The 13,844-nt window shown below is 48.5% G+C and overlaps 1 protein-coding gene across 1 annotated transcript in view; it reads left to right on the top strand.

The window, feature by feature from the left end:
- lyst (lysosomal trafficking regulator) overlaps positions 1-13,844 on the top strand; it is a 68,976-nt gene that overhangs the window by 39,723 nt on the left and 15,409 nt on the right. The window contains exons 18-36 of the mRNA XM_080017131.1: positions 246-491; positions 1,283-1,456; positions 2,333-2,482; positions 2,612-2,749; positions 2,865-3,063; positions 3,151-3,282; positions 4,565-5,195; positions 5,581-5,761; positions 6,439-6,608; positions 7,320-7,550; positions 8,610-8,776; positions 8,891-9,043; positions 9,170-9,331; positions 9,831-10,022; positions 10,905-11,116; positions 12,026-12,235; positions 12,642-12,818; positions 12,958-13,034; positions 13,379-13,567. Of these exons, the coding sequence (XP_079873257.1) occupies positions 246-491; positions 1,283-1,456; positions 2,333-2,482; positions 2,612-2,749; positions 2,865-3,063; positions 3,151-3,282; positions 4,565-5,195; positions 5,581-5,761; positions 6,439-6,608; positions 7,320-7,550; positions 8,610-8,776; positions 8,891-9,043; positions 9,170-9,331; positions 9,831-10,022; positions 10,905-11,116; positions 12,026-12,235; positions 12,642-12,818; positions 12,958-13,034; positions 13,379-13,567 (3,791 nt within the window). The remainder of the gene's footprint in view (positions 1-245; positions 492-1,282; positions 1,457-2,332; positions 2,483-2,611; positions 2,750-2,864; positions 3,064-3,150; positions 3,283-4,564; positions 5,196-5,580; positions 5,762-6,438; positions 6,609-7,319; positions 7,551-8,609; positions 8,777-8,890; positions 9,044-9,169; positions 9,332-9,830; positions 10,023-10,904; positions 11,117-12,025; positions 12,236-12,641; positions 12,819-12,957; positions 13,035-13,378; positions 13,568-13,844) is intronic.

Raw genomic sequence — 13,844 nt, 5'->3', positions numbered from 1 at the left:
AAAAATCACTGGCCTTCATTGAAATTCATTCATTTTGCTTGCAATTATTATACATTATAATTACCCTACATTATAATTAAGTTTGTTTGGAGATCATATCAAGGTGTGTGTGTGTGTGTGTGTGTGTGTGTGTGTGTGTGTGTGTGTGTGTGTGTGTGTGTGTGTGTGTGTGTGTGTGTGTGTGTGTGTGTGTGTACACGTGTACACGTGTACGTGTGTGTGTAATGTACGTGTACGCGCGGCAGGAAAGCTTGGCGGTGGTGTACGCGCCCAGCAGTCCCAGGCGATACACCATCTACGAGCCTGTGATCAGACTGAAGGGGCAAGCCAAGACCGTGGTCACCCAGCGGCCCTTCAGCTCCAAAGAGGTCCTTGGCGCCACGCTGGAGCCCCACGCCCTGCGGAGCCTGCTCCCCACCCAACCCCAAGGTCTGCAGAGCGTCCTGCACAAGATCGGAGGCACGGCGAACTTTGTCTTCCTCTTTGCGCAGGTAGGACACTCGGCAGCGGCGGTCTCTGGGTATATGTGCAGAGTGAGGGGGGGTGGGGTGTGCATGTCTAGTTGATCTATTCCAGTGGATCTAACCGGATCCTACCGGGTCCTCTGGGTGGTTGAAATTGCTCGAATTTCGTCCTCAGAAATGAAAATACTGGAATACCTTGAAAATAGACCTTTTTGTGCCAAAGTGCTTGAAAAATCATGTAAAAAACAGTGCTAGGCCCCCTGGTTGTGTTATCCGAATGGAATAACAAAAACATAACATTTTTCCAAAATTGCATTTACGACACATTATGCCAGGTAAATGTAAATTTAATCCAGCATAGTGACAATGAGATTATATATATATTTATATATATTTTTTTTTTATTATTCATTATTATTAGTTATTATTATTAATCTCATCTCAATGATCTCAAAGATCATACTGAAAATTTATTATATTTTTTATATAATTGTGTATAATAGTACTTAAAAAAAGTAATAAATCCAGAATGAAGCCTGATATTCATTGCAATTTCTATGAGGGTAGATCCATTCATTGTTGTTTCTGTTAAACATTTCTTGTGGAAAAATCTTAGGGGGAAATAAGTATTCAGCATATAACATTTTACTGGAGGTCGCCTGTAAGAACACCAGGCATCATTTTAGTTTTTGTTTGGTGTCAGTATTTGCTCCTCAGCCAATGAATTCAGGTTTTGGTTTTTTTTTTTTTCCCTCCCCTCCTCTCCCCTCCTCTCCTCTCCTCTCCTCTCTTCTCCTCCTGTCGTCGGCGGTGTCCAGGTGGTGGAGCTGAGCGACTGTGAGAGAACTCAGGCTCTGGCCCTTCAGGTGCTGCTGTGTCTGTCCAAGTTCAACCAGCATCGCATCCACGAGATGGACTGTTGCCATGGATACTCCATGATCCACCAGGTCCTCATCAAGCGCAAGTGCATCGTGGGGTATCACGTATTGAAAGTGAGAACCATGTCGCACTCCCTCCGCCCCTGCGCTGTGTTCCCTTTCTGACTGTTCGCCACTGTTTGCACCCTCTGGTGCTGCAATATCGCTGTTTGATGGCGGAGCTCTGAAATGGGTACTGTCAGGCTGGGTGCAGCACCGAGGCCCTGCAGAAACACACACACACACACACACACACACACACAGTATATATATATATCCTCAGATTTGTACTCAAGATGATATTTGCTGTGATAAAACAGAATTGCATTTCTCATATTGATGTTCTTCCTCCAGTATTTTTTGCATTTCTTGAAGGTATTTAATGTTATTACATTGATTCACTGCAGTGTAATTTTGAGAAATAACTGAGTTTAATGTCTTCTTTTTCAAACTATACTTCCTTCCTACTATGCGTCCTCCACCTCAAAACTTTGGTCGAAGGCCATTTTTTTTACGCTGAATCCGAAGACTCACCAGGAGTCGTTCATTCTCACATCTCCGCATCTCACATGCGGGTCGGAGCCCCGCATGTGAGATGCTTCCGACCACTGCCGCGCTGGGATAGTTGTGTCTCTTCGGTGCGGTGAAAAGCCATATTGGCATCCGTCTTGTTTTAAACTTGTAACTCTAGCCAAAACACCCTTTTCTGGGACGGTAACAGCATTCCCCCTGTGCGACGGAAGGCGTCTAATGTAACAAACAGACTGTCAGGTTACAGTACCTCAGTCTACGGGTGACGCTCAAGGCTACGGTACTCACCACCGCTGCGGTGTCGTCCGTCAACAGTAGAAATGACCCGTCCTGGTCAATACAGGTGGGTTCTCTTGGGCCTGTCCTAAGGTCAGGTTCACGTCGGCACGGTGGTTGACCCGGCGTACCGTGTCCTTCCAGACGCTCCTGGACGGCTGTTGCAGCGGGCCCATACTGACCCTGGGGGAGGACGGTCATTTCCGACTGGACACCGAGTCCACGGCTGTGGTGCAGGACATCAGGCTGCTCTCCGAGATCCTACTGGACTGGAAGATCTGGGCCAAGGCGGAGGTAGAGTACACACCACGTACACACGCACAAATCGAAAATCAGTTAAGTACTGTACGTACCAGGGATGGAAGGGGAAACCCCCCCAGGTGCCCCCTCAGTTCACCAGAGGCTTACGTTTCCGTCCGTCAGTGCGGCGTATGGGAGACGCTGCTTGTCGCTTTGGAGACCCTGATTCGCGTGCACCACCCTCAGCAGGTTTTCAACATCCGGCAGTTCCTCAAGGCTCAGGTGGTGCACCGGTTCCTGCTCACCTGCCAAGTGCTACAGGTAAGCTGCCACCACGAAAGAAATGCGGCCTCACGAGTGTATCGGTACCTCCTCACGCCACAAGCACATAGCCACTGAGCGACGACGCCTTGTTTGGTTTTCCTTCCTTTCCCAGGAGCACCGGGACGAGCACCTGACGTCCATCCCGCAGGAGGTATGCCTGTCGTTCGTCAAAATCATCCAGGAGGTGCTGGGGTCCCCCCCCGACCCGGACCTCCTGAAACTGGTCTACAACTTCCTGCTGGCCGTCCACCCCCCCACCAACACCTACGTGTGCCACACCCCCACCAGCTTCTTCTTCTCGCTGCACATAGGTGAGGGAGCCGCCTTCCGCCCCCGTCGGCGGCTCGCGCGCCGGGCGAAATTTTTTTCGGCTCACCCGACGTTTCTCTGTGTGGCAGATGGAAAGCTGTACCAGGAGAAGGTCCAGTCCATCATGCACCTACGGCACTCCAACAGTGGGGGGAAGTCGGCCAGCAGCTCCGTCTTCTCACTCTCGCCCACCGTCTTCACTGACGCCGCCCCCCCAGAAGGTAGCGCGCGTCGGGATGAGTCGTGGTTTCAACGTGGAAACGTCGCCATGTGGCCCTCAGCCTTTCGCCCACACGCTGCCGTCGAGGGAAACTCTGTTCCGTTCCCAGAGCTAAGAAGACGTTATGTGAACGGGGTTTTGATTTGTGATTTTTACGGTGACGAGACGACCTTTTACAACCCCCTCCCCCCTACAGCTTGTGCTTCAATGAGTTTCTGTTCTGTTCTGAAAGGGCCGCCTCTTGTCTCTCCCTATGAATACTTGACCGTTGAAATCGTAATTTGATATTTCAGATTGGGAAAGCATCATGTCTTGGGCTATCTCACCCTACAGGCGAAGCAGGAAATTAGCATGCTTCCTTAAAAGGCGACGTGAGGCTTTCATGTCCCGCTGAATGAAATCACAGTCTTGCTCTCTCCCCCTGTCTGCTGTCTAGTCTTCTCTAAACTAACAAAAATAATAATAAAAATAATAAATGGGGGTGACATTAAAAGTTCATTCATCTCCTGCCAAAACTTTCCCTTTAGTATTGGACGCTGCGCGTCAATTTTTGGGGGGTGTTGACCAAATTGCGAAATACCAAATTTCAATCCTGAAAGTAGTTTATCTCTTCAGCGTCAATAAGACAGAAATAAAAACTTGTATTTGTAAGATTAAACGTTGATGTTTAAAGGGGTTTTTGGCCGCTGATTATTTTTATCCAGCATATTATTTTGGGTAGAAAAACAAAGAGAACTAAATAAAAAATAATTGTTTAGTAATTCAAGGTATCCTTCCGCTTCTTTCCATTCTCCAGCCGCAGCTGGAGCTTGTTCTAATTTTTGGGCCAGTGTGCCAAAAATCAAATGACCTCTGGGCTACTGGCCAGGTGGTCTTCTTCTGGGGGGGTTTAAATTTGTTTTGGGGGGTATGAGGTACACTTGTGAATTGCCTCATAATACTGTCAGACACTGTGGGAGTTTCTACCCACAGGTACGCGTTTAGGGAGGGAGTCTTTCTGGCAGTAGCCAGTCATCTGCAGCCCGTGGCTTAACCACGACCCCTTGTCTGCCACAGACACTTAACCATCAAGGAAAACTCTCTTATGACCCTTTTAATTCTGTTTCATATTTTGAAAACATTAGGTAAAATCGCGTGGATTGACTAAGCATTATGATTATTGATAATACCGCCGGATGTGGCCCCCTGCCACGCTGTAGTTTGAGACCCCTGTTGTGAGCTGCGGAAGGTGTCTGTGTCATGGGAATAAGCTTTTTTATATATATATATATTTTTTTTTTTAGGCCATCTTCCAGCTCCTTCCCCAGAACACGGAGCCGACAACCTATCGCTGCGCCCCCCCAGCCTGGCTCCATCTCCCTACACCTCCCCTGCGGTGACTCCCCGGCTCGGACACCACATCCCGTCCGGCGAGGCGGGTGCCGGGGACGGGGCCACCTCCCTCAACGCTCACCAGGCCCTGGGCAGCACGGAGACGCTCAAGAGGGGCGGGGGCGACGAGCAACTCCTCAGCAGCTGCGAATCCGCCAAGACCATCTGCGACTCGAAGGAAGGGGGCGAGGCGGCGGACCGCCGCACGCCGTCCATCAGCATGGAGGAGGAGCGCGACGAAGCGGCCGAGGTGGACAGCCTGGCCGAGGGCAGCGTCGGCGTGGCTGAGTCCGAGGACCGGTTCGACTGGGCCAGCGAGGAAGCGCCGCGCCGCCCCGACAGCCTGAAGGGCATCCAGTCCTTCCAGAGGAGCCACAGCAACCTGGCCAGCCTGGGACTGGCCTTCCCGGCACCCAACGGCTCCCTGGCCATCGGCCACTGGCCCAGCATGGCCGACCGCGGCTCCCTGCCCGAGGACTGGGAGAGCTACACGTACTCCCCCGGGTACGAGAGGGCGCACAGCAAGACGGATTCCAACGAGAGGTACTCCACCTTGGTTCCCACTTCTCCTGGCAGAGGTGTAAAGTCACAAGATTTAAAAAATATTTTTTACTGTGCTTAAGTTTTTTTTTGGATTACTTTAAGTCTTACTTCACTGCATTCCTGAAGTAAATATATACTTTTTAGTCGATGGCATTCTCCCTGAGACCAACCGTTACTTGTTACATATTTGAGAAAAATAATAAGCATCAAGTATCGATAGTCAAAAGTTGGATTTTACTTTTAAGTCATATTCTGATAAGCTATCTTAACTTTTACTTAAGTGTGGTAAAATGGTAAATAGTCGATTTTGGAATCAAAGACGATAATTTGACATTTTTTCCCGCTCACATCCTCACTACAAAATGCTGTGTCGTGTGTACGAAAGGTCCAGTACCGAGGACTGCCTGGTGCTGATCTGCTGCGGGCTCTACGACCTCCTGCGTGGAGTCCTCCTCCTCCTGCCCGACCTCATGCTGGACGAGGTGATGGACAAGCTCATCCAGCCCGAGGCCCTCATCGTCCTGGTCAACCACTCCTCGCCACTCATCCAGCAAGGCGTCATGAAGGTGGTTTCCTCCGACGCCTGGTGCACTCCAAAGCAGACCAGGCGGGAAAACAATATGTTACATGAAACAAAAAATTGAATAAATAAACACTGGATCTTGGATGATGACATCTCTCGTTATGTGAAGAGTGCAGGGTCAGGTGTACTGATTCCTAACACTATGAGATCATTCGTGTCTCAATTGATTTCGCCAAACTGAAGACTAAAATTATCTCATCTTAATGGCAGCTCGTTTTACTCGATTCAAATGTAGATTTTGTTTTTTCTTTTTCTGAAGTAATTTTTTATTTTTTTTAACATTGGAGGAAGTTCCGAAACGCCCGGCAAACAAAACTAATTAGCCTCTGGACAGGAGCCCGCGGCAGCCTGGCAATATCGCCGTGACCATGGCGCGATCCTACGGTAGATAAGCGCTGTAGGAGGAAATTAGAAACTGAGCAGATTAGGAGGGAGGTAGAAAAGGATCTCTGTACTCCATAATAACAGCATGTTGAGAACAGAGATAAGAGAAAGCACACAGTCCAGTTGAACCAAGGTCACGTGAGTTAAGCCTCGACTGGTGAAACACTGTACGCATGTACGGTACATTGAATTCTCCGCTTCTACAGAGTGTAAATCTTTCAGGCGCACTGCACTGTAGCCACCCATCTCACACGTAATTCTCATGCCTCCCTTCAGCTGCTAGATGCCTACTTCACCAGAGCCCTGAAGGAGCAGAAGGAGAAGTTCCTGAAGAACCACGGTTTTTCCCTCCTGGCCAACCAGCTGTACCTGCACCAGGGCAGCCAGGGGCTGCTGGAATGCTTCCTGGAGATGCTGTTTGGACGGCCGGTGGGCCTGGAGGAAGAGTGAGTCGGAGGCACTTAACACCATGCAGACCTTTGATAGAGCTGGGTGATGAGCAACGATTTCAGTCAGTATGATGAACATTGGAAAATGTTTATTTTCATTTACATATTTAAGGAATTTGTTCCGCTGAGTTTTGGTGCGTTTCTCCAAAGACAATTAGCATAAGAAAAGCTTGACAGTTTGAAAGAGTGGAGAATAAAAATAATAATAAATATGAATGAAAAGTGAAGTAAAAAATAAAATACAAATAAATATTATTGTGTATTGTATAAATTACAAGTATGAATTATTGCTACGTACTATCTTATTACAGTATGCACAGTTTAATACCAGTGTTAATGCACATATATTTTCATAAGTTGTGTGAATGTGTGTGCATGTGAGTGAGTGAGTGAGAGGTGGGGGTTGGGGGTTAAAATATGAACATATATGAAAATACTTGCTCATAAATTGTCGCTGAGGTTCGAACGATAATGGTCGATACCAAAACACATGTTAAACTCCCTTGGTCAAACTTTTTTATTTATCTTCTCCTCAAAATGGTGCATCATGAAAGGATAACGGATCAATTTCGCCGCTGAAAGATGATGAAGTACAATATAAATGTATCATCCAGCTGTCGCTTTTTCCCCAAAAAACGGGGTATTAAATGTAAATATCATATACATAAGTTCTGTTACAGTAATCATTTTTCTTTATATTTTTTCCAGCATGGATTTGGAGGAAATGGAGAATATCTCTCCCTTCAGGAAGCGCTGCATCATCCCCGTGCTGGGGCTGATCGAGAACTCTCTGTACGAGAACTCGCTGGTGCACAACATCCTGTGCATGCTGCTGCAGCTCCTAAACGCCTGCCCCAAGCTGGCGGACATCCTGCTGGACCACGGCCTCCTCTACGTGCTGTTCAACACGCTCTCCACCCTCAACGGCATGGAGAACGGGTACGAGGAATGACTTTCTTCCCCGTTCCACTAATGTTTAAACTCAACGCACGCTCGTCGGGTGCACACATCATCGAAGGCTTTAGCTTATAAAAATTAAAGTAAATGAAAACGTTCCCACTTCCTGTCAGGACCACGTCATTAACTTAGGTCAGGGGTCCTGAACCTTTTTAAGCACAAGGACCCCTTGATGGATTGAGAAACAGAGCAGGGGCCACCAAGATTTTTTTTTTTTAAATGCAGATTGTATTGCATTTTAAGCCTGGCCTTTAATAACATTTATAATAGCTTATAAACCTATACTCAGTTATGATGCTTACCCTTCCTGTATGTTTTTATTTTGGATTTAGATTTAGTTCGTTTAGTTCCATTGGTAGTGTGAAAGAAATCCAGTGAAATCCACCTTTTTTCTGAAATAGTGTTTGAAATCCTGTTTAGGCAATTTATTATAATCTACTTTAGGTTTGACTACTGGAAGTACAGTAGTTGTTTTTTTTTTTTATCCAGACCTGGTCTTAAATGGTCTGTTTGTAGAAAAACAGTGAAATCCACCTTCTGCCATGCGTGCACCAGTGCACCAGTTATGTCTGTCAGGGACAGTACGTTACTGAAAATCAGAAGTCAGAAGCTAAGAATCTGCTTTCAGCTGATTACTGGATTTAAAGAAACACAGCTGTTGTAATGTTAATGGTTTGAGTTTATTCAATATTGTTGTGTTCATGTCTAAAATACATATTTCACAAAATAATTTAGACATCTAAAATAAATGTGCGGACCCCAGCGGTTGAAGACCACTGCCTTGGGTGTGTTGTAGAGGCAGGTACTAAACAGATGACCCTCGTTTGTAACTTAAATACTGTACATACTGATGTAGGGCTGCGTGTTACTGTTGTGAACTTAACTTTGGGTTGTTTTCGAAAATTTAAGGACATCTTGTAAAACCCTCTCGCTCCCGGCTGAGAGAGAATCTCACCTCCCCCACAACGCATCACAGGTGTTCGTTGACTCCACAAAGTCATTCAAGTGTCCACCTCACCCCTCGGCTCGCCGTTTCCACAGGATTCCCCTGAACGACTACAAGCTCCTGGTGTGCGACATCCAGCAGCTGCTGGTGGCAGTGACCATCCACTCCTGCAGCTCGTCGGGGTCCCAGTATTTCCGCATCATCGAGGACCTCATCACCCTGCTGGGAGTCATGCAAACCAGCAAGATGCGCCGCACACAGGGTAAGCCCCCGGAGGAAAACAAACGGATGGAGCCGGGTGGGCCGCCGCCGGGCGGCCACCGCTCAGGGTACGGTCCGCGACACTGACCCCTCCGCTTCTCTTTTTGCTCCTCAGAGATGGCGGTGGCGCTGCAGTTCCGAGTCCTGCAATCTGCCATCGAGTTCATAAGGACCACGGCCAACCAGGACCCGCAGAAGCTGAGCAGCTCGGTGAACGTGCCCAGCTCCCCGCACCAGGCCCTCCATCAGAAGCGCAAGAGCATCGCCGGTGAGTTGCCGAGAAACGATGTATGTCTCGTTTAGTCTCCAGGCCAGTCGTTCTCGTGTCGTGGTTGCGACGCGAGATTTGCGTTGCGGTGTTCTCACCAATGTGACTTCCCACCCCAACCCCAAGGTTCAATGGCCATGAAAGACTCCATTATCCCCCGCGTCCCCAGGCAGCACTACTGTTCCTACGGCCAGATCCCTCTGCCCCCCCCCTTCAGCTTCCTCTTGCAGGACTCCCCCCTCCCCTCTCCCACTGGGACTCCATCCTACGTGTTCCATTCCGACTCAGGTAGCAGGGTGCAGTGAACCCCCGAACCTCACCTCCACCAAAGAACATTTTCCCCCTTTACTGAGGGAAAATGTCCCCCCTCCCCCCTTGTGTGTGATGAACTCACCGCTGAGATCATTTTTACCCAGTACGCCCTGTGTGTGTGTGTGTGTGTGTGTGTGTGTGTGTGTGTGTGTGTGTGTGTGTGTGTGTGTGTGTGTGTGTGTGTGTGTGTGCGAGTGCGTGCGTGCGCGCGCGTGCGTGCCATCCAGATTCCAGCACATCTGGTGTTTGATGAGTCTTTCTAATCTTCCTGAGTCTTGAATAATTCATGAGAACGTGTGCATGACCTTACTCTGAACCCTTGGGGAAAAAAAAAAAAAAAAAAAGACGCAGCATGTTTAGTTTTTTTTTTTGTTGTTGTTTTTCTTTTTTTCCAAGTGTGACACACACGTACGGACACACACACACATTTTTGTTGTCTCAAAACCTGTGCGTGTCCGGCGGCGGTTCTTTCCAGGCCGACGCCGGTTCTCCCTGGCCCAGTCGGACTCTCTGCTGATGCGGATGCGTTCTCTGGCCAGCGATGAGCTGAACCAGATGATGCAGCGCAGGATGAGTCAGGAGAACCCCATCCGGGCCAGCGAGACGGAGTTCGTGCAGCGGCTGCAGAGGCTGGTGGTCCTCGCGGTCAACAGGCTCATATACCACGGTGAGTGATATCCACCCTCTGAAGAGCGTGGCCTGGTTCTCAGCCGGTGACAGTCACGGGGCGGAGCCGTCGCCTCTCTTACCACGGCGCAGTAGCAGAATGGTAGACAGCCATTTAGGGATGATGTTCTGTTGTTTAGGATTTATTATTCAGAGATTAATAGTATTGTGGCACGGTGGCGCAGTGCATTGCACTGCTGCCTCACAGCAAGAAGGTCCTGGGTTCGATTCCCGCCTGGGGCGCTGTTGGCACCGTGCTCCGGCGGGTTATCTTCCAAAACAGGAGCCTTTCTGTGTGGAGTTTGCATGTTCTCCCCGTGCTCACATGGGGTTTCCTCCACCTCACGTCAGTAAGGAGCCCCACCAAAAACATGCACCCATCATCGTCTGACCAGCGATGGACACTTATCACCTGGTCCCCGGGCGCGTCCACGTATGCTGCCCACTGCTCCTGGCTGTGCCCCCGGAGGAAGGACAAGCCAGGATGGGTCAAAAGCAGAGGAGCCATTTCACCGGCCACCATCAAGCATGTGCATGTGTGTGTGCAAGCATGTGTTGTGGAGTGTCGTGTGACAATTAAAGACTGTTTCTTCTTCTGTTTCTTCTTCACCCAAAAATCTGTTATCACAAAATTCAGTCCCATACCAGCGGAGACCACGGTTAAGTTAGATAGGGCTACTGGGAGACGTGCGCAACGCCGGTTTCGTGTTGTTTCGTGGGAGGTGGGAAACAACGGGAAACGTATAAATCTACGATAAAAACACACCTTTTTATAATGTGAGATTCTGAAAAACAAAACAAGAAACGGCGTAAAAACAGGTCCTAAAAGGTTCACTTTTTGTTTTTATTTGTTTTTATCCACCCCCCCCCCACATCATTTCAGACGTGAGCCAGGACTTCTACGACCTGTTGAATATCCCGGACTCTCCGGATCACCAGCTATCCACGCCGGATCAGGGGGAGGCGCAGGACGAGACCAGCTCCTCCTCCTCGGTTCCCGTCTCACCCATCCCCTTCCCGCTCCCGCCGTCGAGCAAGAAGAGCTTCCAGAAAGACATCCTGCGGCTCATGATGGAGGGGATCAAACTCAGCCTGGTACGACGTTGGTCTGGAAGTTCTTCCTCTGGGGACAGTGGGGCCCCGATCCAGAAAGCTTTTCTTAGAGCTGCATGAATTGAAGTTGACTGATGATAATGACGTAAATGGGCAATTTTTTTTCCCCACGGTATTAACAATCCTTCACATCACAGCAAGCCTGATAGGAAATATCCCTCAATGCAACTACAAATCAGTTTGTTTTTGAGAAAAAGAGCCGACCGAAACAACGCCATTTGGCACGTGCTTTAGGCGTACCAGATAATGAATGAATAAATGAATGAATGCTAACTGCTCCTTAACTGGATGCGTGTGTGTGTGTTCGTGTTGATGTGCACATTTTCTCCAGTACCGTAGAACGCAAATAAAGTGTGACAAAAGACCCGGGAAGAGAATCTCCCTCAGTGAACATATTTGCACAAATGAGATGCCTCCCGCCGCGGGGGAATAAGCCAAGTGCGCCGATAGAAGTAAATATTCCATTCCATTTCTGTTGGGTTTGACAGTTTGGCTCTGGGGCCCTTCGTATGTCGTCATTAACAACCACTATAAACTTTGGTGATAGGGCTGTAATCAGTTGCCTTTTAGGTTGGAAAAAAAACTCCTTTTCTGAAACAGGAAACTCACGCCATACTCACCCGGGTCTTTACATTTGTTTCACATTTTATTCACTGTTGATGCCACAGTGACAGCAGGTTGCCAGTAAGAAGCGACTTTTTCTAGTCTCTTGGCCTGGGTGGACTTACCCATCCTTTTTTATATGACGTTTGCTATTAGAACGTCTTCAGATTCTATTATACAGGCATTTCCCGAATAAGGCCCCCCTCACAGTTTAGTATTAGTTTCACCTTGCCGCGGCTAACAACGGTGTTTTTGGGGTTTTGGTTTTTTTTTTTTTTTGCTCCCCAGGGCAGCACGGGCCGTGGGGGAGCCCCACACCAGCAGTGGCACAGGATTCTGTGGTCGTGTCAGGACACCTTCAGGGTCCAGATCGGACGCCTGCTGGTCCACACCCTCAGCCCGGCGCTGCCCCTGTCCGACAGGAAGGAGGCGCTGGACTTTGTGTTTGATCCCAGGCACTCGGATATCCTCAGGAAGAGCCTCAGCCCGGGCCTGGAGGTGAGTGCGGCGCCCGCCTCCCAGCTTATAACCGGACACACATTTGGGGATGGGTTGCGCCAACCTAAAACTGGTCTAAAACTGGATTGAATCAGGTTTAGCTGTTAATTCTGTTCCACCAAGTTCATTTGGGATTAAACGGGATAAGATACTTTATTTCATTTCTTTTAATCTTGGTTATATTTTTTTACAGAAAACCAACACTTTGAATGTTAATTCTGTTGTTCACAACAAATACTTTCCGTGTTTAACATATTTATGAAATCTCGCCGAGATAAGACGTTGGCCCCCGTTCGCACAGTCTAAAGCCGTTGAAAATATTGAGATATTAATCGTTGTTTATACTCGGTTGTCCTTCCGCCCCCCCCCCCGCTCCCCACACACACACACACACACACACATTTAGCATGGGCCTAAGTTGGCGCTGTACCTGTACGAGATGCTCCATGACCACAAGGACAGCCTGACCAAAGAGGAGCAGAACGCCGCCGGCATGTTCATGACCTCGCTGAAGCTGTGCGGCCATCGCTGCATCCCCCCCAACGTGCCCCACAAGCCAGACCTGATCAAGGCCATTAAAGAGGTACGGAGGCTGCCTTTGCGTGTGGAACGTTCTCACGGCCTGTTGAAGCGGTGACAGCTGGGTAGTTCACGCAGCGCAAGTTTGAGTGTCGACACGGCTTTTATACGTCAGATTTCAACCCTTCATTTTGCACGTCTAGGAAAAACTCAAATACGAGGCGGACGAGAAAACCAGCAAACTGGCGTGGGAGAAGAAAATGTCCAACACTCAGAGGGGGTGAGTGCGCCCTGTATGTGTGTGTTGAGATTGCATCTTTGGATACCTTTTGGATACCAATATGTCTTCGATATAAATCTCTAAACAGCGTTATTCCAATGCCAGCTTTCATTATTATGTGTTTGTATAAGTAATGGCTTTAGAAGATGAGGGATCCATCAGGTTTGATTGATCAGGCATCTTCAATGGAGTCAGTTGAAGATGATCTGGTTCAGCCACTCTGAGTTGCTGTGTGACGCCGGTGGATTCCCTAGACGTGTAACTCCAAGTGAGCGGCGACTTTCCATTTTTATCGTTCTCGTAATTCCTTTTTTTTTTTTTTTTCTTTTGAAATTCCCCCGCAGTCTAATCCAGAGGTTGGAGGGGAAGTCGAAGGACATTTCCAAGATTGCAGCGGACATCACCCAGAATGTGTCCCTGCGGCAAGGCATGGAGAGGAAGAAGGTGATTCAGCACATCAGAGGCCTCTACAAGATCGACCTGAGCGCCAGTCGGCACTGGCAGGAGCTGGTGCAACAGCTCACACATGACCGGTGAGCGTGGCCATCTGTCTGTCTGTCTGTCTATGTCTATTGTAAAAGTTTAACTGTTATAAACTTTGTTCGTGGACGGACTAATCGTTACAGAGGAAACCAGAGACATACTGTATGTTAATACAGTATTTAATCTTGCACAAGAGGAGCAGTTTCAGTGTAGCAACACAACAGAGTGCCACAGAGGAAGTGCTCCATTCTCACTGGAGATCTGAGTTTTTTATACAGTTTTCTTGGAGCGGCAAAGCTGACGAGTCGTTGAGATGTCGGTCAGCAG

This window comes from Zeus faber (assembly GCF_960531495.2).
Source record: "Zeus faber genome assembly, chromosome: 16".
Taxonomy (NCBI): Eukaryota; Metazoa; Chordata; class Actinopteri; order Zeiformes; family Zeidae; genus Zeus; species Zeus faber.
The sequence above is the reverse complement of the archived record's forward strand: the minus strand, read 5'-3'. Positions and strand labels throughout refer to the sequence as shown.